At 35.2% G+C, this 24,097-nt stretch overlaps 1 protein-coding gene across 2 annotated transcripts in view; it reads right to left on the bottom strand.

The window, feature by feature from the left end:
* The window catches only part of GALNTL6 (polypeptide N-acetylgalactosaminyltransferase like 6), a 471,710-nt gene that overhangs the window by 263,145 nt on the left and 184,468 nt on the right, over positions 1–24,097 (bottom strand). For both annotated transcript variants that reach the window (XM_071556243.1, XM_071556244.1), the window contains exons 3-4: positions 17,550–17,688; positions 1,233–1,399 (exon numbers count right to left, since the gene is read on the bottom strand). In XM_071556243.1, the coding sequence (XP_071412344.1) occupies positions 1,233–1,399; positions 17,550–17,688 (306 nt within the window). The remainder of the gene's footprint in view (positions 1–1,232; positions 1,400–17,549; positions 17,689–24,097) is intronic.

Here is a 24,097-nt window from a genome sequence, read left to right as displayed (position 1 = left end):
ACTTCCCTCTAAGAAACTGTTAGCCTGCAGAAAAATGGTCATGCTATTTTGCAGCTCCTGTTTCACAAACTTTCATCCCTGGTCTATATTTCCTCAACACAGAATAGTCAGAACTTTACTCACTTTACAATTTCTCTTAAATTGCATTGCAGACCAAGAGGCAGTTCATCAAAGGACATTGCAAGTAAATCAGAAGATATGAGAGGGCAAGATAGATGTGTGCAGCATTAATCTTTCTAAACTCTGAAATATCAAGTTAAAAATCTTAAAAAATGATTCTGCTGCTGCAGTGCTCTACTAATATTCCTCTCACTCACCCAGGGGCCTCCCACAACAGTAGGTCAGAAATTTGCTTCTCTAAGGTCCGAGCTGAGATAAAGGTTTTAAGTAAAACATTACAAATGGTACAATTTTCTCTCCTGCTATCAATCTACCCAGAATAAAGCTCACATACACATCAGCAACTGATGTTTCAACAGAAACAGAAAACTCATCCCGCAAACACCAAAGAAAAGTCAAAGGTCTTCATGCTTAAACTTCTAAGAGACGCCCTGGAATTTGAAAGAAAAACTATTTCCCAGTTCCATATTCTTATCACAGATGGATTTCACCTAAAAATTGTTAAAATTCATTTCCATAACTTGAGACATTCACTTTGTGTGTTGCATTCAAGAAGCAATGATGGCAGAAGCCATTAAGCGATTGCAGTTTTCTTGATTTTACTACATATAAATTATGTAAACTTGGATCAACTATTCTAACACACTTTTTTAACATACCATTCAAAAAAGTTGCATTTCTCTGTATGGCTATTTTGTACTAGTATGTGAAGCTGCCTAGCTTAATAAAATTCCAGGATCAAAGTCTAATACACTGATAAGCTGCATCCCAAAATGGTCAAATTTAATGCATTTTCAGAATAAAAGGAAAGTATAAGGAAGAGCTGGGGAAATATGAAAATGTGAAGTATTTCAGAAATAGTATATTAAAAATACTTTATTAATAAGGGCTAAGGAACAGTTCACAGTCTCTTCCCTTTGATGTGAACCTCTGTATGCATGCCAAGTGAAACAAAAGTCATTTATGAATGTTGACTCCCACTAAAAATCAAAGTGTACTTCGAGGCAAGCAGTCCACTAAGTCTGTGGTCTCCTCTCTTTTTCTTCCTTCCTTTTAGTTTCTGTACAGACCACACTGCATTTAAAGTTGAAACAAAATCGGTTGGGCCTTACCTCTGTCACTGAAGTCATCCACAAGAATGATTTCTGCTATCAGGCTGTCTGGAGTGCGGTTGATAATACTGTGTATTGTTCGCAAGAGTGAAGTCCAGCCTTCATTATGAAATGGGATAATTATGCTCGTGTTTGGTAGTGTTTCCAGGTACACCTTGTGCTTACAGCTGGAGAGGCAAGAAAATAATTGTATAAGCATAACAAAAATCTGAGTTGGCATATACCATCATCTGTTTGGGCCATTCAGCCATGATGGTTTCTAGCATAAAAATTCAACAGTGCAATCAAGCAGCACTTTCATGTGACAATAACTAGTTAATTTAAAACATGTATATTGCTTGCAACACAGAATAAATTGTAACAATGACAAAACTTAGAGTGGAATGAGTGAAAAATTTAACTGGCTGGAATTCTTTTCCTTTGATGGAAACATGTTCCTGGAAAATGACAGAGCACACATCTTCTATGACTTCATTTCCAGAAAACAAACCGTCTTACCAGAAAGAATTCCACAAACAAAACTTGTACAGTCTACTAAACCAGGAGATAAACTCTAGAAAATAATTCAGTATTATCCCGAGTGATAAGTGCTTCCAACATGTAAATAACTTTTCATTTTTTTCAAAGGAAAGCACTGTACATTCAACATCTTAATTTTAATTCAGTTTCTCTTAATATCTGAAAATATTTTATGACTAAATTTTAAGGTACTGCAACTGATCAGACCTCATCTTTCATGTTTTGTTGAAGAAAGAGACACATTCCTCTGTTGTTAAGAAAACCTGGCATTTTCACCTCCAGGCGAAAAAGTAACTGCACAATTTCTCATTCCCAAAAACCAACTAAGTCACACCATGATTAAGGTATCCCCACGAGCCAGAACATGTCAGTTTTGCAATAAACAAGCAAAATAATATGACGAAGAAAAAAAGGAAAAAAAAGTTTAGACCTGCAACTTCTAGGTTTAAAGAAGTAGAGACATATTTGCTCCTTGCCAGAAAGAATAGCTGTGCATATCAAACACTGCTGTAGGTTATAAATTTGATTTACATATATTTGCAGCTTAGTTTACATTTCCTCTTTTTAAATGTCACTTAGAAATCAATATTTACCAATTTATTGTACAGCTACCACACTGATGAAATGTTCGAAAGATGTAATAAAAACTCATAGCTGCTGGAGTTGTATTTGCAAAATATTAATGGCTATGTAGCTTTGAATAAACTATCTAGTTTTTAGATGCTTTCCTAAAAAAAAAAAGAAAAATATTTAAATTTCTAATTCAGACTTTTCTTCCTAAAACATGTTGACAATTTAAAGACAAGCCATTTCTAGAAATAAAAACTTTCAAAACTTTTTAATAAGCAGCTTGTTGGTAGAACATGCATGCACACTGGAAAAAGGACTGCTGCTTAGCAAAAATGTAAAGCTCTGGAGAAAACAGTGCTCATTACCAAGTGACAGAAATGTCTAGGTATGCATTCAATATATATATTTTCTAAGAAAAAGAAAATCCACTGCAGCAATAGAATTTAGTAAAACATATTTTTTTTATTTGTAGGAACAATTACAATAAATGAAGCCCATTATTAATATGCAGTGACTTCAGCTAGCAAGTTAAGAAAACCACCTATAAAACCAACACTGCCAACAGTGATGCTTCTTTGACTAGAACAAATGCAACTACCATATGTGCATGTAACTCTTACAGTGTTCTTGAAAGTAAAAGCTTTTCCTTCAGCATTTTCAAATACCAGTAAACATGATTTTAAAAGTAGTAAGTTTGCATCCCCATAAAAGTCCAAGCCAAAAAAACAAAAAGCTCACAAAAAAACAAGTAAAAGAGATGCACTCAAGTCAGACTACAAATTGTAAAGGGTAAGAGGAAAAAAAAGGCTCACAACACCCAAACAGATCAGAATGCTCTCTGGTGTTTTGGGGGGGTTATTTTTGGTTTTGTTTTGTTTTTTTAATTTCACCTTTACTTTATAAGAATGTACCTTTTGAAAGCAATTGTACTTAAATCTGTGTATTTGCATGGTCAATACTGTAACCAGATGCGTATAGTTCTGGGGAAGGTCATTGGATTTGGATGTTCTCATTGACAGGTTCAGACTAATTGCATATTCTAAGTGAGAAAAAGGAAAAGTAATATTGATGGATTTAATTTAAACTTATTTCAATTCTTCCTGCTGAATAGATTGCTCTAAAAAAGAGCAATGCTTAAAAGACAGAAGAGGAAAGTATCTTACACTTTCTTAACATGACTCCATCATTCAATTTTGACCTTTAATCCTCATTTATATTTACTTTTACTTTTGATTGCCATTGCAAAGGTATCTGACTATATGCAAATTGATTTCTAGTAAGAGCCACAAACCACCAAAATGCCCTTTTCCCACTTTTCTCAAAAAATGCTGGTTGGATTCTCAAAATCATAAAAATGAAACCTTAAATTTCATCATCTTCTATTGCTAAGACAGTCTGCTGGGTTTCACAGTAGTGGCTTACTTGCCTTTCTTCAGCAAACGGAATTCTGCTCATTTTTAGCCCCTTGCTCTCTGACATGGGACTCTAACTGTAGCAGAAGGTCACTGTTTCAAAATGTGTAATATGAAATCCATTTTATTTGAAGTCCTATTCAACAGCATCTACAGCAGAGTATAGCTTGCTCTGTGCTGTGAGGGGCTGCAGGACAGACCTGATGAATAGCTGTAATGCTCAGGAAAGGCCCAAGAATTGCAATAAAGATGGAGTTAGACCTCTACAGGTGAGACACTGTGGGGTGATACCCCTGACATGGGCAGAGGGAAATGGCTCAACCCCCTGGAGGGATGCTTGCAGGAACCATTGTTAGAGGACAAAGAGATTCCAGTGTCTCCCTGAAAGTACTTAAGTCATGTTGATGGGGTTACCGAAGAATAGAGTGTTATAGGAATGACCTAGCCTTTCTTTGCCACACTCTGTGACACCCTTCAGAGACCGAAGGAGTCACCAAAGTCACCCCCAAAGTACTGACTATATTCACTCAACCTACCTAAGGAAAAAAAGGTATAAAAAGAGATTGGGCATGAACAAAAACTGGGAAGAAATCATCATCTCTGCACGGGTAGCTGAGAGCAGCTGCCCTGTCTCCTCCCACCTCTTCAGTCAATGTAGAGGTGAGAAACCATGTGCTCTCTATAATTTATATCTTATACTTTACTCTCTTACAATGCCTATTACTTTATACATTCTATCTTACACTATGCCTGTTACGTTAAACCTTATTAAGCATTTTATTCCCTTATAATATGCTTCTACTTCTACATTACAGCTACTTTGATCCTTACTCTATAAGCACCTTATTTACTAACTGTGTTTTGTTAATTTAATATTAATAACAATAACTTGCCTTACACTTCGCAACTTACTAGGTATATACCTTACTTTACATTAGTTGTTGTGTTCCTTTACGGTGTGCAGTTCCTTTTCAACATCTGTGTTAATGGGAAACAGCTCTGTTCTTTCCTTTTGCTTTACATTACAGAGAAAGTGGTGTGCAAGTCATTGTGTTGCCCTGTGTTACCGAGGAGGGGATTTAGATTTGTGTTTTAAGTTGTTGTGTTTCTGGTTAGTAGTTTTCTGTTGTTAGTTTCTGCCTGTGTGGGACTGGGATACACTGCTGTATTGAAACTTAAGTTTGGTATGCAATTTTCTTTTGGGGTGTTTTTTTTTAATCAATTAAATACAATCCTCCAGCTAAACGTTATCACCGGCAACACAAACCCCACAATAACTGTCACATACTTGTATTAATAAATGTTGTTTTGGGAGCTGTTGTGGAAAGTTCTTTTTTTGCTATTAAGTGTGGTCTCATAGCAGAGGTCAGAGAGCCTTCCAACCTGTGTGCTGCCCAGTGTTCGACAGGCAGTGTTGGGTCTATAAGACTGACTTTCGGGAGACACTTAGAGCTATTAAATTCTCCCTGGCTTAAGTGTGGTCCTCACAGGAAGGTCAAAAATATTTCCAGCCTGTGTTCTGTCTAGTGTTTGACAGGCAGTGCTGGGTTCATAAAGCTTTGATTGTTCCAAGGATGTCTATAGCTAATGACTTTATATTAATACAGATAGAACTAAAAATCTTTCCATTTCTGCCCTTCTCCCCTTTTCACATGACAGACACTTAATTTACCAAAAGAATAGTCATATATGCATGCATCGTTTGTTCAAAGTCCATCAGTGTGGTTCTTTATGTCCTGCATTTTAGAAGTGATGCAAAAAACCTTGGCTGCAAGAAGACTACTTGGAAGCACAGATACTGCTTCTTGTTTTAAAGGTGAGATTATTGATTCTCCAAAGAAAAAAGAAATTGTAATTCAAGATTCTTTCAGATTTCCTGAAGAAGGCAGTCTCACCAAAATTTATTAAAAAAAAAATTAAGCAAGGTTTACTGTAGAATGGAAAAACGCCATGTATAAAAGCTATGTATCCATAAGATCAAATATATTAGGTAAACTTTTTTAATTATGGAATATGTGTAAAGTGAAACTGAACTGTCTTCCAACAGAAATATTTAAAATATGACTGAGCAAACCAGTATTTTCTTCCATTTTTTTTCCAAATGCCTCACAATTGCAGTGGAAAATTTTGTCAAACTTCTACTGCTTTAGCAAATTTGCACAAAAATTTGCACACCATCAGCCTCTGCCTAAAGCACTGCAACTTACTCATGCACTTTATGTAACTGTAGGTGCTATGTGGACAGTCAGTATTATTCAGGTAGTTTGAATGGCAAAATAAAGTGTTCAAAGAGCACACTGACTTTCAGTGAGGTTTGGAATAGTGAGAAAACCATACAGACCTGGAAATAAATCCTAAAATCAATACTCAGAAAAGGTTAGTAGATTTAAGACAGACGGATAGGCAGTTCAGCCTAAGGGTTTGCTCAAAGATCAAACTCAGCACAGAAAAGACTGCAACATAGCTGATGTCAATCAACATTATTTTCTGCTCTCCTTCTCATTATCAAAACATAGGGCAACCAATAAGGGGAAATGCATTAATGTAGCATTTTAGTATCACATCATATTCTGATTAAGGAATTAAAAAAGAAAAAAAAGTCAGTGGGTAACTGAGAAAAGGGTACATCTACTCAGTTTTCAAAATAATTTTTAATACTAAGGTGTTATTTGCTATTTTTAGCTTGTTTCCATCAGGACTAGTTTTTCCCCTAGAGGTATTTTAATCTGGATTAATTTGTAAAATAACATGAGAAGTCTGCAGTAACAAGACTGATTTAAATGGTAAATGAAGACAGGTCATTTGACTCTGATAACTTGATCTGTATATGTTGTAAAATGTCTTGTTTGAATGAAATACATATTAACATAAACACACAAAATTTCAGAAGAAAAACTTGCCATGTAATTTTATAATTTTACCTACAGGATTGAGAGCAGAAAACTCAATCAGTCTACCTGAAATTATTATACCAAGCTGATTTTTCACTTTGGCTTTGATCACAATAATATTCATAAAAGTGTTCTCTGTAATCAGTCCTGGCTATGTATGTATACTCATCAGTCCCATACTGATAAGAGGATAAATATTTAAGGATGTTAAGAGCACAGTATTTTACTCATCTTCCACTGTTTTCATCACACTTTTTCTCACTTTTATCCTTTCCTCCATACTTGTGTTTCTTCAAACAACCAAATATCTCAGTTCAGTAGAATTTTTAAGGTTTAATATTTGTGGTACCACTTACTCACTTTGCTCCAAAACCTCATGCTACACCTCTTTCTCAGCTTACCTTGTTCACTTACAAGACTAATCCAATCTCCTCATTAATGGCGAGTAAGTGATTATTTACAGAACTGGAGGCTTAATTGCTCAAAGTTTAATGCTCTCTTCACCAGAGTATTCTGAAAGATCCTGATCAGTTAGCTTAGCTCAAATACATGCCATATCTCTGGAGTATCATCAGCACCCAGTGGAGTTTAACAAGCACCTACACATCCTGTGGTTCATCCTAGCTGAATAGATCCATGCCTCCAGTCTTCTCAAGAGGGTAGATTTCTGATTATTCCTACTTTTATAGACTGCCAGACTGGGCTGGTGAATTCAACAGCTTGTCCATTTAACAGCCAGGGCTGGAATTCAGCAATATATGGGAATGTAATCTCTCTTGTTCTTTTGCCATGCAGTCTCATCATATGTGAGTAACATGCCAACTCTTAAGAGCTTTGAAAGACAGCAGCTTTCACTGTTTAGGACTATACTGCCTATACTATTGATCATCTTCAGTTTTTCTCACAGAATGCCTTACGAATACTTCCTTTCTTGGAGGCAGGTACCTCATCTTATTGCTGATTTGCACAGTGACACATTAGTTACTATGTAATTGCAGGTGTGTCTCTATCAGACATGCACACTGTACTGATATGTCTATTCTCTTTCCTCCTAATAATCTGAAGATACAACTAATAAGTTACTCCTAGGGATATCTCCTCCACCCCTAAATACATACATACATACATACACACACACGCTAACTGCTTGCACTCAGTCGGAGAAGATCACAAAGAACAAGGGAAAAAACACTAGCTGACCATTATGTCATATGGTAAGTTACCTACTGAATCAAAATAATTTACTTCTGTAGTATAATACTGCATATATACTGCATGCTGGTACTGTCATAAAGGCAAACTGGGAAGTGGATGTCCACTGTGTTCTCTCAGTGAACTTTGCCCCTGCACAAATACTCAGAATTATGAAATAACACTAGCAATGTGGACTTAACAAAAAAAAAGCTATAAATGCCAACACTTGTGTATCTATGAAAAGGTGGCACCAAATGACAAAATTGTCAATGAATCAGATACAATAACATCTTTAAGATTATAATGAATCAGAAGTTATGAACATTGCATTATGCTTTAATATATTGCTATTCTTGATCTATTTTGTCTTTCTTTCCATAGCATTTCAGAACTTAGTATCTGGAATTTCTTACTAAAAACTAACACTTCATCATTAATTTATCCCTCAGAGATTTTCAGATGAGATTTTTAAAAACAAAGGACATCTATCAGTCCATGTTTCCATGTAAGTTTTCAAAGCAGTAAGTACAAATTCACTATCTCTGTGCAAAGAATCTTCTTCCTCTCTCATTATTAGATACATTACTAAGCGCTAATAATATGTATGAATACAGTACAACATTTATTAGTGTTTAGAAAAACTAAAGTCAGAAAGCTGGACAACACTGTTTATTATGCACAGTTGTCACAGAGTCACCAGAAAATGGCTAGCTAGGAAACCAAAGGTTTTTTTACAAAAAGGTCAGGTACAATTCATTTGCAAATAAATTCTATAGTAAAACGTGTTAAATATACGTAACTGACCAAGTGGAAATTTCTACCAGCTTTGTATTTGGCATGCTGCTCCTACAATTTGTTACTGGAGCTGGGTACTTGACTCCTGGAGTTCAAGGCTTATTTATAAAAATGATACACTGTCATATTCTAACTTGCTTTAAAACACTTAATATTGACTTAATTGTTCTTTTGAGATACAGAATTCTTCTACTGAGTTGAAACACTCATCAAAACTGAGTTTCTGAACAATTTTTGAGTTGGCTCCAAAGTTGCAGTGAGACCTCTGGAAGGTTAAGAGAACAGCAAGAGGTTCCTTTATTGCTGAAATATTAACCTGTCCGGGGAAAAAAAAATTGTCACAGAAACACTGTGAAGCAATCTGCAGCAGGCACTAATAAAATACAATTTTAAGAGGACTATTCATAAACAGAGAAGTTGTGAAAAGGAGCTACAATTACACTTCTTTCTTACTCATTACTAAGAGTCCTAAAACTATTATGATTTAATCCTGTAGATTAGCTTACTCTACTGGGCAGATAAAACAGCATCCTGTTACTTCAAGGAATAGGGATAGTTCTGTTTAATTCTCTGATGAGTTTACATGTAGGGAAAAAATGTCCTAAGACAAGATAGAGAACTTGCAAACTCTCCATCTTTGCAGCTTCTCTTTTAAGAGAAACATGCAGAAATCTACTGCCTCTGTAGGAGACAAAACTAAAGAAAATAGGATTCTAAAATCATAAGAAAGGAAAGCAAAGCTGGCCCCATTTCAGGCAATTGACAGCAAAGGCCAATTCATAAAAGTAGCAATTTACTTGACCCTGTGGATATATCAACCATATTTTATGCACATTAAGGGATACCAGTAGAAATTCTGTGGTCAGTTACCAGGCTCTGTGCCTTCTAGACACATCAACAACCTTGTAATCTGCCCCTTCTGAGAAATAAGAATATGGCAAAAGTTAAGTGTCTCACAGACATCCCCTTACTGCATTTAGGAAGCAAGGTAGCATCAATTTCTGGATCATTAAAGTACCCCACCTCTGATTTTCTCCTCTTACAGAATGCCAAAGAAAGTTAAAGCAAAACAGAAAGAGATTTTCCCCACTGGCTTTGTCAGCTCATGCTCTCTTAGCTGAACTGCTTTTTCAGATCTGACCTTTTCCTTCTCTTTATTAAAAGAAACAACAGCATCATTGGGCTCCCAGCTACTGACAAGACTTCTATAAGCTGCTAGGACAAAACATTTTCCAGTGAAGATTTACATAGTAATTGTCTTAGCATGTCAAAGTATTCAATTTACAGCAACAAGCTTCAGTCACACTGTGTTTCTGTTCCAATCTAGTCCTGTCAACTGAGCCTGATTAAGCAGTGATAACTAGTAATTTCTGCTGCCATTTGACAGGGCTGTAAAATTAGCTTGGGTGTGAGCTGACAGCAGGGAAAGGAATTTCTATTTTCACAGTGGCTTGCAGCTGGGAAACAAGCAGGCATCACTGGGTATGGGCCTCAATAAATGTCACAACACTTTACTAGAACAAATAAACCTTCTCCAAAACACTAGTGCTATTTTCATGAAAAAGGAAAAAGATTAAATTGTACAGTAGAAATTGTTTGTACTATTGCTATTAAATGCACTAACAGTGATCATGTCTTGGAAACTAAAGAGGCAAAGCCCTGTGCTCCTTATGTATGCCTCCTTCAGCATGGACTTCATCAGAACTGAACTAGGTTACTTACTACTTTATGACAAGTTGCAACATTTTGGCCTGTCATTACAGTCTCTGCAGCAGCACTGCATGTCTTTGAAGAAATCAAAGTCATTGAGTTTGTATCACTTTGTCTTTCAAACGAAAAGGTTTCCCTACACTTAATTCTCAAATACAGTCTTTCTGTGATCTAGGTACATCTCTTCTCCACTTCCTTTCATGGCAATATGTGGTCAGCCTTACGCCTCTCAACAACACTGCCTGTATGCAATAAAAGAGATAAAATAACAGGCAAGATATTACTAGGTCTGACCAGTGTCTATAACACCAAAATCACAGGTGGTAGATGTGGGAGCAAATGATGTGAAAGTGCAGCTGTTGGGCCTCATGGACCACATGTGTCAACAAGATCAGTAAGTTCTCATACCTACTACCACATCTTGTGGCCAGTACAGCCTTCAGAAAAGTGGACCCCAGTAAGGTTATTCATAATCAAATCAGGCAAAATAGAAGTCACTTTTCCATTCCAGCACTGCTGCACATTTGCTCTTGTTATTACATGAGCTGTAACAGCCAAGCTACTGCTGGCACTTGCTTTTTTTGGTTAATATCAGAGTTGGAATTTCACTTGTTTAAGGAGTATCCAGTCCATACAAATTCACATCAGATACATACCTAACTGTATGAAAAAAAAAAGAAAAGGAAGCAAGAAAGGTTTTTTGAGAAAAAGTTAGAATGAGGCTTTTCATGAAAGTGTGAAAATAACAACATACATCATCACTTCACCTATGAACTCCAAAGATACAAAACACAAGAACACAGACCTTAACAAAGATAGATACACTTTTCACTTTTACTACTGTATTATTTGACAGTTAAAAGTTCAAGCTTCAATCATTGCCAAATGTTAATAGACTTGGCTATCCCAGATGTACAGAACTGGCTGGAGGATAAATATGCTTTAGAATTCCCGTTCCCATTAAGTTTAGATTTCACAGTTATTTTTACTGCAGCTTGCTATTTTCACAGCAGCATGGGAGGCTTTACTAGATTCTTAGTAACATGCAAGGCATTTGCCTACTTATATAAGCAGATTATTTCTTTTATCAAATAATTTTCAGTAAACAGAAACAAACACATCAGGCTTGGACTCTCCTCACTGGACTATATAACAGTGCAGCTTGTTTCTCAACACAAGGATGGAAGGGGAATCATCAATCTTCAGCCACATTTTAGCTGTTGCTGCCATAAAAAAAAAGACACACAAAGCACCCAGAGAGCACTTGGGAATTATTCCATGTTACTTGCTACTATCAATGCATATTCTGCAAAGGAACTGACAGCAGGCATGACAGAGACAGAAAACCATAGAGTTTCTTGAGTATAAAATATTCCTGTTTCTGTTTTGAGGTGATGCACATTAAATGGGATGCCTTGAAGCAACTGCAGGGAACAATCCAATGACACTTGGAAAAGGGGACATTGCCTATCATGTTTTGGACCACATGACTTCTCACTTTCAATACCTTACTTACTAACTACACAAAACACTTCAAAAAGCAGCCACGGTAATAACCTCCAGCTTTTTCACTACCCACTAAAAGCACAATTGGAGTTTAAGCAGCTGTTCTGTGGCCAGAAAAGGTAAAGCTAATACTAGCAATCAGCAGCATGAGGCAATGCAGCATGTCTGAAGACAATTCTGATTTCCCGAAATGAATAAGAACTACAAAGAAACCTTCTAATATCTTTGTTTCTTCCAACATATAATCAAAAACTCAACAGATCAATCCCGACAACTAATTATTTCCATGAGCTTTATTAAATATTATGAAGTTCAGCACATTTAAATTAGATTAAATAATTTTTCTTTTAGTGAAGGAGGGTAGCCCATCTTCAAGATCATAGAATACTAAAGGAATTAATTGGAATTTATTTTGGAATAGATTTGGAGACTAGTAAACTAAAGATGAATTTTTATATTTTATTTTTAGAAATAATATACCTAGCTTAGACTGTGACAACTGTACTGTATTTATAAATAGAAAGTGACAAATACAATAACTACTTTTTTAGAGGAGTCAGATATGAACTACTGCTCAATTGTATAACTATACCCCTTTTCCCATGTGAGTCTTAATACTAGTTAGTGTTCTTGTAAAGTTTACTGAAACACAGTAATAAACAGTAACTTCAACTCTGTTAACTCTGCAACTACTCTAAAGACACACAAAAATACAGTCAATCAAAAAACATGCTCCCCCGAGAAATGCCATTGCATATTCATTTTAGCCTCTTTTAAAAATACAACAGAGAGCAACCGCATCACATTCAAATATTTGGAGAGAATCATTTAGGCATTCTCTCAGCTTCTGCTGCTATAAAGAAGAGTTTCAGCTATGCAGAATCCGTAGAGTGAAATTTGGTTTTATTATTAAATAGAAATAAAATCTCATTAGTGTTCAGGACAAAGATCTCACAGCCCTTAGCTAAACACTGATATTTCATTGAATATGAAAATGCATTTCTTCTGAGGGCTGTGAAAAATTTAATGTGTAAGAAAATTAAGCATAGTTGGGATTTCTAAAAAGAAATACTGCTGGGAGTGACAGTGAAAGGCCATCACTTCACTTAGCAATAGCAAGACCAGCAGGCAATGCTTGGAAACACTGACTCCAGCCCTAAAAACCTGGCATCACAAGAATAAGACTTGACATCTTTAACGTACAATAAGAATAATAAGATTTTCAGTACAAAATGCATATATCTGTGCCCAGGAAAACCTTAAAAGGATAGGGTTTCTCATGATAGGTTACTCAGGCAAGCTAAGAAGGATTTGCACATCTGATCTGTGACTACATAAGTCATATAGGATCATAGAATATCCTGATTTGGAAGGAACCTATCAGGATCACTGAGTCCAGCTACTGGCCCTGCACAGGATAATGCTAAGAATCACAGTGTTTGCATGAGAGAATTGTCCAAACATATCTGTGATATGGTTATCTGCAATTAGTCTACAAATTTTAGACAGAAGGAGTCTTGTTGCTAAAATAAAGCTGCACAAACATACCAAGCCCAAAGACTCTAATTTATAAAAGTCACAAATCTACTGATATCAGGAACTAATTTGAATTCTTTGATTCAAGAATGAAAAGCTAAAAAACATGGATTCTCTAGTTTACAAGGACTTAAGAGTTTGAAACAAGATAGATCACAAAATTTATATTCACTGTTCGGACTAGATGATTGCAATCATTCCCCCAAGCCCTCATTAAAATCACATTTAGAATGCTTTTCAAAACCTGAATCAGATTCAGTTTTATTTATTTGAACAAAACTGGTATGAATGGTAGAATACTTAATAATGTGGAGAAGATAAGAATTAATTGTAACTGATACATTCAATAGTTTGAATAAATAGTATTTCTCTTTCTACAATAGAAAATAATGCAGGCAACACTTTCCCTAGAATTAGCAGGTTTGTCGTACTACAGAAAGTGGCATGAAGCAGGTGAAAAGGAAAAAATGAAAACACTCTTCTTACAGGTTTTGAAATGTTTTTTTAATAGTCATGTAGAATTTCTACCCCCTAGATATTAATTTCATTGCTTTCACTTAATACTATCCAAAGGTCATAATGTTATCTCCTACTTTAGGGGACCAGAACTCTCATTTTCACTAAAACACAATGAACTGAGATGATAATCTTGTTTAGGACTTTAATTTACAGGTAAGGGGTAAAAAAAGTTTTGTTTGTTTAAACTTAAAACTAGGGAGTGACTGGGAAAAGAACGGAGAATTAGTTAATGCAGTTTGACAAGAGAACCCACTGTGCAAAGACTTTCACACAAGAGTGTGACAAAAATAAGACATCAAAGACCACTCAGAAATGGAAAAAATATTCTTAGACCATAGCTATGAGAGAGTGAAAAAAATCACAGGAGATAATAGTGGGATGCAATAGAAACATATTAAAGACACAGAAAAGCTGTTAAGTCTGCCTTGAAACAGAATTTCTCTAGGGATTTTTACAGTACACACATTTAGGCGTTTTAAAACAGAAAGAAAAATCAACCATAACACATCCTACTGAGGTGTTTTAAAGGAATCACAGGAAAAACACAAGAATATTATAAAAAAATTAAGACTAATTTCTCTGAGCTCAATCATCTAAGCGTTTGTTTAGTTCCATCCATTCCCCTTACCAGAAGACGCCACATCCTGAGCCCAGTTTGCAAAGAGACTCAGAAGGAGAAAGTTTATTTGGATTGAAAAGAGCAAGTTTTGGTTATCTGCTATCTTTTCATACCTCCCATAAAACCAAACACTTGGAAGGGGTACTTGAAATTTCCTTGGTTTACCTACAGGTCAAAATATTTTTGAAGTTATTTCAGATAAATTTTGGAACTACTGTAGCTGCTTTTTGATTTAAATAAGTTTTGATTCAAGTTACAGGATTCATCACGCAGTTTTTGGTCATATTTGAAGCTTCAATTTGCGAGTTTTCTGTACTGATGGCAACAAAATCATTCTATTCAGCTCTGTAAATATATATATTGTAGACAGCATTTTCAGGACATTAGTCTTCAGCAGATGAGTCCCTCTGCAAATGGTGTACACAGAATAGAGACAGAGGATCAAAGACTCCAAGTCCATAGTAAAAGCACCTCTCACAAATTTGAAGATGATGACAGTTAAAAGCCTCAAGGCAGTTTAGAAGCTCCACCAAGCCAAAGCTCTTTAAATTGTTCAGAAACTGAACAAACCAGATCTTGCCTGCTATACCTCACCTGATTTATCTACTGTAATCCTATTGAAATAACACCCTTTCCTGGAGTAGAAATGGCATAAATTTCCAATTAGTTTCTCTGAAAGCAACTTTGAGTGTTGCAGTTTAACTCCAGCCTCTAGCATGTCCCCTCTGCAAGGACAACATGCAAATCTGCAAAGCAAATTAACCTTACCCAGCCAAAAGCAGCATAATCAGGTATGAACTACTTCACATTTCATACACACTTCTGAAGAAAGGACACATTTCAAAAAGTGAAGTGAAATTTGAGACTAGCCATATTTAACAAAGAGCAGCCAAGAGAGGGGTTTGTTTCTGACAGTACGTCAGAAAGAATTTTCAGAATTCTGTGTCTCTTGGAAGTTCAAGAAATAAACTTGTTTCGAGGTATAACTATCAGAAGTAAAGAGCTCAGCTTTGTCACCTTAATCAGCATATTAATTAGCACGTAATTTTAATGCAAGCATATTTGTTTCCTTTTCTTTAGATGGTGATACAGCTAATGAAATAATGGACCACTGGTGTTACTAGTGTTTAACATAAGGAAGGTTAGAAGGAGATGACAGAAAGTCAGTTCACTTGGTATACTATTAAAACCTCCACCACACAGGATTTCACTGACTGCCACAAGAGCCTAGCTGGAACACAGAAACAATGCCCATATATTCCCAAGGGAGACACATAAGTGAAGTCACAAAAGGCCTTGTGCTTGGGGAAGGAGGGCAGAAAAAGGCTGGTGTAGCACTGATTTGTTCCTAGTATGTCACTTCGGAGGACACACCACTCAAATTGCTTCTGGGAACACGCGTGGAGATGTCACTGACTGTGTGTACAAGCAGCGACCAACAAGTTGCCAAAAGACCAATTCACAAAAATACAAAGGGATGATAAACCTGACAGCTTCCTTTAGTGTTTACTAATTTTCCTCTGCAGTTTTGCTAACAGAGGAGAATACTTGATGGACATATTTATTATACCAACAACATAATTTACCACATATTTAATGCTGTACAGCTGTACATTAGAACTCAAACTTCTTGGAAGTACTCTTTATTTAAATAATTTCAGGTAACTTGGCAAAGTAGAAAGCAAAGAAAGTATATAAAACATACAGCTTGTTATAAAATGTTATTTCTTTTGACTTAATTCTATGCAAACAATACTAATATATACAAATTAGAGGAGTAGCAAGGTTATTTTCCTCAAAAACACAACAATTAAATTAGACAATTAACATTTAAAATTAAATTAGAAACATCTCTAAGAAAAGATTAATTCCTTCACTGTGAATTATTGTTTTAAACTCTTACTGTGAAAACATTTATATACTATTCATTCTTTGAAAAGACAGTTTCACATTTGAAAGAAAAAGAAGTATTAGTTGCCATATTTTTTTCCCCTTCACCAAGAACTTCTGTCAAACTCTGAAGTTCTGTTCCCTGAAAATTTTTAAACTAATTCACAGGCCAAAATTTTTAAAGTTAAGAAGTGAGTAGATATCTTAACATGAAAAGTTGTATAATAAAGAGAATTATATCTGAAAGAAAATGCAAACATTATATGAAAAAAATTAGTTTTCTCTTACTCCTGTATCTTTCTCCCCCCCACTAATTGTATAACATCTAATTAAAGAGGGAGAAAATACCAGATAAAGAGACAAATCAGAGCTGAGAGTGACTCTGAGGAATGGAACTTGGACCCTCAGAAGGCAAAAGTGTTCCTTTTCTTGTTACAGATAGGAAACTTTACTCTTCATATAAAGGATGCAAAATTACAGAATGTGAAAAGCAAGTTATGTTTGCTGAGAACTGGATGACCATTTTTATCTCAGTGGCTATTTCCCAGAATAATCTTTATCCTATTTCTCCATCTTATATTAGTGCTATTAGGAAGCAATACCATCATCCAGTGCCCCCAGCTTCTGGAAGTGCATCATGCACGTCTGTCTTTACATAATTCTCTACTTAATAAATTAGCTGTAGTACCAGCACCTGACAAGCTGTAGCTATTGGACTGGTTTAACTTTTTATGTCACAAAATCAAAATGAACATTTCACAAACATGGGTCAAAACCTTTAGCCATAAACTGTATGCAACTTGTTACTCTGCTCCCCAGACCAAAGAACTGCAGCTATTAACCAAATGAGCACATGAAAAAGCATGTGAATTATTTTTTTAGAAGAAAGCCCTACCCAGAAATTCAATGAAAATCATTCTGTAAAGAAAAAAGCCCTTCTATAGTCTAAATGTTCTACTAGTAAGATGAGAAGTCAGTTTAAAAGACAGAGGAAGGAATGTAACAATGGTGATAAATTTTCCATTTCCTCTTTAATTAACTTCTCATTTTCTGTTGACTAAGGATTCACATTTGACCTTCCAGAAAAACAGGTTATTTAGAGATATACAAAAGATAAATCTTAAAAATTAAATAGTCCAGGAAACAATTTACATACTTCGGATGTCGGATGTCTGGCAGTGATCGTTCCAGTGCTATATTGTTGCTAACAAATATGTTGAAGCCATTTTCCCTATAAGCAGAATCATCATGGTCTTCTTCTGTAAGAGGGTATGGTTTTCCATGTTCACCTTTCCCTATAACAAAACAAAACATTTATTTGTCTCAAACTCACAGCACAAAATGGACTACAAAGAGAACAGTAAATAACACTGAACTTAAATTAGTACACTGTGCCTGGAACATCTCAAAGAAACGCCTTATAATGTCTTTCGGAACATTCCTGTTACTTCCAACATAAAACCACAAAGTGGGGATAAATAATGAGAGTCAGAAGTTCTTCTGAATTCACACAATTCAACTAGTTTTCCTCTTTCCAGATACACAATCAGCTTAAAGCCATCTTATACAGAAAAATTTTAACTGTAAACTAAGCTAAGATGCTTTTGCATTAGAATAAACTTTTGATAGCAAAATTATGAACAAATGGATCAGTTCCATACTCCTTTTGATTAATGAGGAACCAGGTTACTAAGTTACTTCACATTTTAGCAGTCAGAACACACCTAGCACCGAATAATCTTTTCAGAAAACAACTTTAGCGTTAAAGTTTAGGGTGTCCAACTTTCCAGAAGAAACAGTAAGGAAACCAAATGTTTTGCTCTAGGCTCCTTGAACACAATTGCACTCTTAGGGACAAGCAGATGTGCTCAGTGCTTTTAATGTCACAGCACAGCCGATCTGGTTTCAGAAACTAGTCACTGATGGTTTTGCAATCATCGGCTTGATCTATGGCAAAGGAGAGACTTTCTATTCAGGCCTTTCACTTCCAAGTGAGTTCTCATCATCAGTCACTCAACTTGCTTAGTACCTACCTCGGGCTACTATATCTCTAACTCTTCCAGTTCGAGAGCAGAGAACAAACAAAAACACTTCAAAGATAACCAGAAGATAAAAAAACCTTCACTTTTTCTCAACTATTTTTATTCTTCTCATTCTTGCAGAGAATGTACCCTTCAAAGCCCTTTATGCCTACTCAGGTTCTCAAGAAAATATTCTTTCCACTACAGCTAATTGATCAGGTTATATATAACCTCTCTCTTGTTCTCCCTCTGAGCCCACTCATAAAAAAATACCTCCTTTTACCTGTGCTCTTACAGAGAAATTAATCAATTTCCCTGCTGGATTCAGTAGATGCCCAAAGGCACCTGAGCCTCAACTAATCAGGAGCAGCTACAGGAGGGGGTGAGGAGGAAAGCAATCGGGAGCCAAAAGAAACATCCAGTGGTATCCTTAAAGCCTGTGAGCCTCTCTTAATGCTCTGTTTATTTCATATTGCACAAGCAAAAGACATTAAAAACATAGAATATGCAGGTAAAGGTTCTGTAGTTGCTCAATTTTATATTTTTCCAGCTAAACTATTTTTTTATTCCAAGCTTTGTGCATGTATTTACAATTTCATTTAAATTCTTAATAAAAACAATTTAATATTACTTACAAGGAGAAAAAAAAAGTTAGTTTGTATCATGAAATACGCTTTGCTTATGCTATTTCATTATTAACAGGTAGCTTGTCACTTTTACTTTCAAACGTTCCCAAATGCACACAACATACTAACATAGTACAAAAGCTGAGACTAACCCTCTACGTGAGTCTCTATGATTTAATATTAAATATGGGGAGGAATCATGATATTAGAGAAGGAGCAGATGAGTCAAAGTACTATTCAAAATTCAATAGTACACTTGCATCAAAATGATTCATAATAAAGTAACAATAAGCTAACACTGCTCAACCCCCAAGACACAGAAATCTTAGCCCCTCTCTTTCAGCAAATATTCTAGATAGACAAAGAATAACTATTTTAACTGGTTATTAATAAGTTGGTTACAAATACTGTGGAATTTCCAGAATAAATTTTCTATATGATAAAATATACTATTGCTAGTATTTTTTTCTTTTTATTGTAAAATTTTCTTTATATTCCAGCTATTGACCTTGTGTAAAGAAAGGTGGATTCTTGTTTTGGTTTTCTTAAAGGAGTCCATTTGGCTATTCAGGAGATGAGTATTTTTCATAGCATTCATTTCTTCATAATGTCCCTTGCTAGTGAAACTGAAGATAAATATTTTTAAAACAGTCTTCCATTCTTCCCCACTGAAAATGGAGGAGTATCATTGTGCATAAATCAGGAGAATAGATATCAGGGTTGTTATCTAGAGCAACTGAGGAATGGGCTGAACTTTCTTATGCTGCAGAAGTATTTGTCCAATTGCAGTCTATAAATTGTATTTGCATATTGGCAGTAAGCTGAGCCATGTGCACTAGAAGTTGTGAAGCATAACTCTTTCCTAACACTATATTAAAACATACCTGTAGAGCACAAAGAGCAGCTTGCCCTTCTTCAGGAAGCTCACAAATACTTCCCTCAGTTTTCTTGATTGCTTGCAGCTGGGGTGGTCATCTACCAAGATCCAGCTGAAAGCAGTTTGCTAATTTCTCTAAAAGAGCTCGTGTAAAAAGAGACGACTACTTATTAGTGATTTTGGAAGGAGAAAAATAGAGAGCTTAGAAGAGAAGTATTAAAAAAAATGGTTCAACTTTTGGATAATCATTAGGCTTGAAGGGTTTCCTTTGTACAGAAAAGTACCATGTATGAGTCTCCTCAGCATTAAAAATTATTATAAGCACATCAAACTCTCCTGCCATTGATTTACTTTCCTAGATGACTGACAGTAATTGTTATGATTGCACACTGGTTTGGAGGTAAACCTAAATGCCAGGATGACAAGGAAACTTCACAATGCAAGAAGAGTAAAATCTTGGTGAAAAGGATCACAAATAAGTTTAGTGTTCCATTACTGGCTACAGCAGGCCAGTTTAAATCCACTGACAGATACGAGCCCTCCTATACTCTGTCTGTAGGTAAAACAGCAATACAGAGAGTGCACCAAGGCAATAAATTATTATAGGAACAGAGAGCAAAAAAGCCTGATGGTGAATTTTCTGATCTCTCTGCATCTAAAAGGAGGCTCACACAAATGTGATAAATAGAACTAAACCAGCACTAAGACTTGATAACAAATTTCTCTGAGGCTAATTTACAATTACAGTAAAAATAACCCAAGAAACTAAGCACAATAAGAAGTTTTAGATAAGGATTTTGACATGAGAAAGGAGGGATAGTGCTCAATAGCACAAAAATGGGAAATATATGCAACCTGGGCCCCAAAATCCCATCAGAATGCTACACTGTATGGGAAGCCTAACATCAACGTTTAATTCATACAGTGCTGTCTAACCATTGTGATTACAGAATTATTACACTGATTTTTAACTCAGTACTCAATACAAGCAACATTTTGAAAATATGCTTTTTTTCTTAAAACATTGTGATGGTTTTCAAGTCAATATCTCTACATTGCTTAGTATTATGTTATTTTAAGAGTTTTAATATACCATCTCAAAATGCTTCTCTGTAGATATTCAGATTAAAAAAAAAGGTAAAGAAAGATATTATAGTCATAAAGATAAATTACTGGCTTGGCCAAATATTAGAAGATATATAAGGCCGTTTTAGGCCCACTCAAGGATGTTACTGTCTCCAAAGGAACAATACACTCTACACCTAGCCCTAAAGATTTTAAGTTTTATGCTTGACAACTTGTGGTAACTGACAGTTCAAGGACACCTCAGTTAAAGCATCTTCTGCTTATTTATAATGCAGACACAGCAGAAGGAGAATAAATTCTCTTATTCAACAGATGGCACAAAGGGAAGAGGATTAGGGTGAAACAAGAAACTAAAAAACTCTTCTGTATACTTGGTACAAAAGTCTAATTTCACAATAATAGATCAGCCACATTGGTATAGTTGCCAGGTACTACAACTGTAATGAGAATAGGGATATCATTGGCAAATAGATCAGCTGTAAATAAATTTGAATATGCAACAGAAGTGGAGTTCTGCACTACTTCCTTATATAATGGACAGGGAACCTTGCTTTAAAAACTCCAATAAAAAACATGGCAACAGGTTCTCTTTTCAAGGTCTTTTGGGTTTTCATTCTTTTTTAAATAAAATTCAGATGAACATTATTTATAATTCAATAGGCATGGTAAAAAAGATTGCCTTTGCCATATAGGTCCAAGAAGTTAAGCAATTACTTGACATCTTAACACAGGAAACCAAATGGATAAAGAACACAAACCACTCAGTGTCTGTGGGGAAGAACTGTGTACAAATCTGAATTATTTACTGTTTATACTCACTGCTATTAGTTTACTCAGGCATGGCTACACAGCTACATCAAATCAAGACTATAATTCATGAAAGTATTTTAGCACACCCTTTAATTCAAGCATCCTTTAATCCTTTTATACATTTGTATAAGGGAATAAGAATTCTCCATATGCTAAAAGCTTTAGTAAATACAAGATGTTTAATGCATGAATCTATAAATAAGTACTTTTACTTCTAGTGCATTTTATTATTTTGAATAAGTTAATTCTGATATTTTAAAAAAATATATTATTAATTTTGTCTACTATCTCTGTAACATTCCATTGAGAATCTAGTACAACCTTGTCTGTGCTCATCACACATAAACTTCAAGTCCATTCTCTCTCAAGAAAGTTCTCAAAGTGAGAACAGCTATCCAGGCTTATCCTAGAGCAATATTTCAATACAGAACTGAAGTCCCATGAGAGGAGAGTGATTGCATTTCTTAGCAAGGGTAGACAGAGAAACACAAATTCCAAATGAAGGCAGTCACATATCAGATTGAAAAAAAGCATGTGATAAGTAAAATGGGAAATAAAATCAGCAAAAAAAATAAGAACATTGAATCAGACCCCTTACATCTTTTTGCCATATAAACTACACAATAACCTTTGATTCCTGATATGGTAACTGGCCCGGTCAGAGGGCAAAACCTCTGTTTAAGGCAATCTGTAGCATCTTTTATATAACTTCTGAATTTCCCTAATGTACAGTTGTATACAAATATGCCGTCTTGTGTTGTGGAGATCAGTCTCACGTTACTTAGATTGGTAAGTATAACAGATTAGCCATTCAAGCTGCCAGCACATTCTGCTTCTTCAGGAAGTGAATTTCCATTTGAGTTCAAACAAAATAATTGTATTCCTTGTTTATCATTTTCCTCACAGACAGGAGAGCAGGATGCAGTACCTCAGCTAAAAAATTGGTTAAATTACTTTTAACAGAGACATGATTTGATATATGCACAAAATATTTTTTTTGACTGTATACACCTCCTCTTCACCTGGAGTATCTACACTTGGTGGAATTCTCATCCTATTCACAAATTTTATATGTTGAACCCTTGGGAAGACATACAAGGGAACAATTTTAATATAAATTTAGTTTAAGAGGCAAAACAGGGATTAGTATAGACTAGCCCTTGGGGGAAAAAAAAAGGAGAAAAAGAAACCTGTTATATCAAATCACTTTCTCCTTTCATAATTAGAGAGGAATTGCATGCTTTGAGCAAATGCCTTCTGTGGGTTTGCACATTTATGTTAATTTCCAACAAAAAATATGAAAACTTTAATACATTCACAAAGGAACTTTTTTCTTTTTTCCAATTTGTTATGGAGACAGAAAATTAAAACTGCACTTCTCACATTAATTTAGTTTCCTTCATATTAAATGAAACCATCAAGTTGCAAAAAATATGTAGGTATAAATATATATATAATGGCTTTTCAGATTGAAAGTAAAGAACATTTTTCTAACTGTATGAGTAGTGAAAAAACAGAATAAGCAAACCAGGAAACTGCAGACTCTACATATAAGCAAGCAAAAACTGATACCATGCCTCAGAGAGATGATCGGTTTTGGTGATCCACTGCAGTTTATCCCAACCTTAAATTTCTATGAACACTATGAGAAACAGGAGGAGAATTGACGATATGTTCCATAAGAGCCCATAATATTTCCATCAGAAACTGAAATATATACATCTCAAGTCTCTTCTACTTTTCCAAACTTCTCAGAGCATGTCACTAGGTTGTAAAATTTCATTAGTCTACTTAATAGGAAAGTAATAAAACTGATTTTACATCAACAAAAAGGGGATCAAAATTACCTTTTAAAAATTATTTTATTTCTGGTCTACCATGTAACAGCTTGAAAAGCCACTGCAGTAAGATTTACAACACTTTTAACTATTTATTACATAACTCTCTCAAGATCTGAGGCAATATAAAAGGCTTTTACTTAGCATTACAGACACAGTTGTAATCAAATCGTACTTATGCAATTGGGATAAATAAGAACCTTGTCAAGGAAATCCTTAACAATATATTTTGAAGCAAGAATAAATGGTGTCTTTGTAAATACACAACAAAATTTATTTATTACAGTTTCAATATCAAACTACAGAAAACAACAATCAAACATTAACTCAGTTTTCTGGTAGGAAGTATTCAAGTCCCTACTATTTTATCCACCTTCAGATGACAGCAGTGTATACAGCTTTTCTGTTCAATGACCAAGTAGTCCTTGGTAAGTGGTATGGAGATT

Source organism: Pithys albifrons, chromosome 5, assembly GCF_047495875.1.
Source record: "Pithys albifrons albifrons isolate INPA30051 chromosome 5, PitAlb_v1, whole genome shotgun sequence".
In the NCBI taxonomy this organism is placed as follows: domain Eukaryota; kingdom Metazoa; phylum Chordata; class Aves; order Passeriformes; family Thamnophilidae; genus Pithys; species Pithys albifrons.
This window is presented reverse-complemented; position numbering and strand designations above follow the sequence as displayed.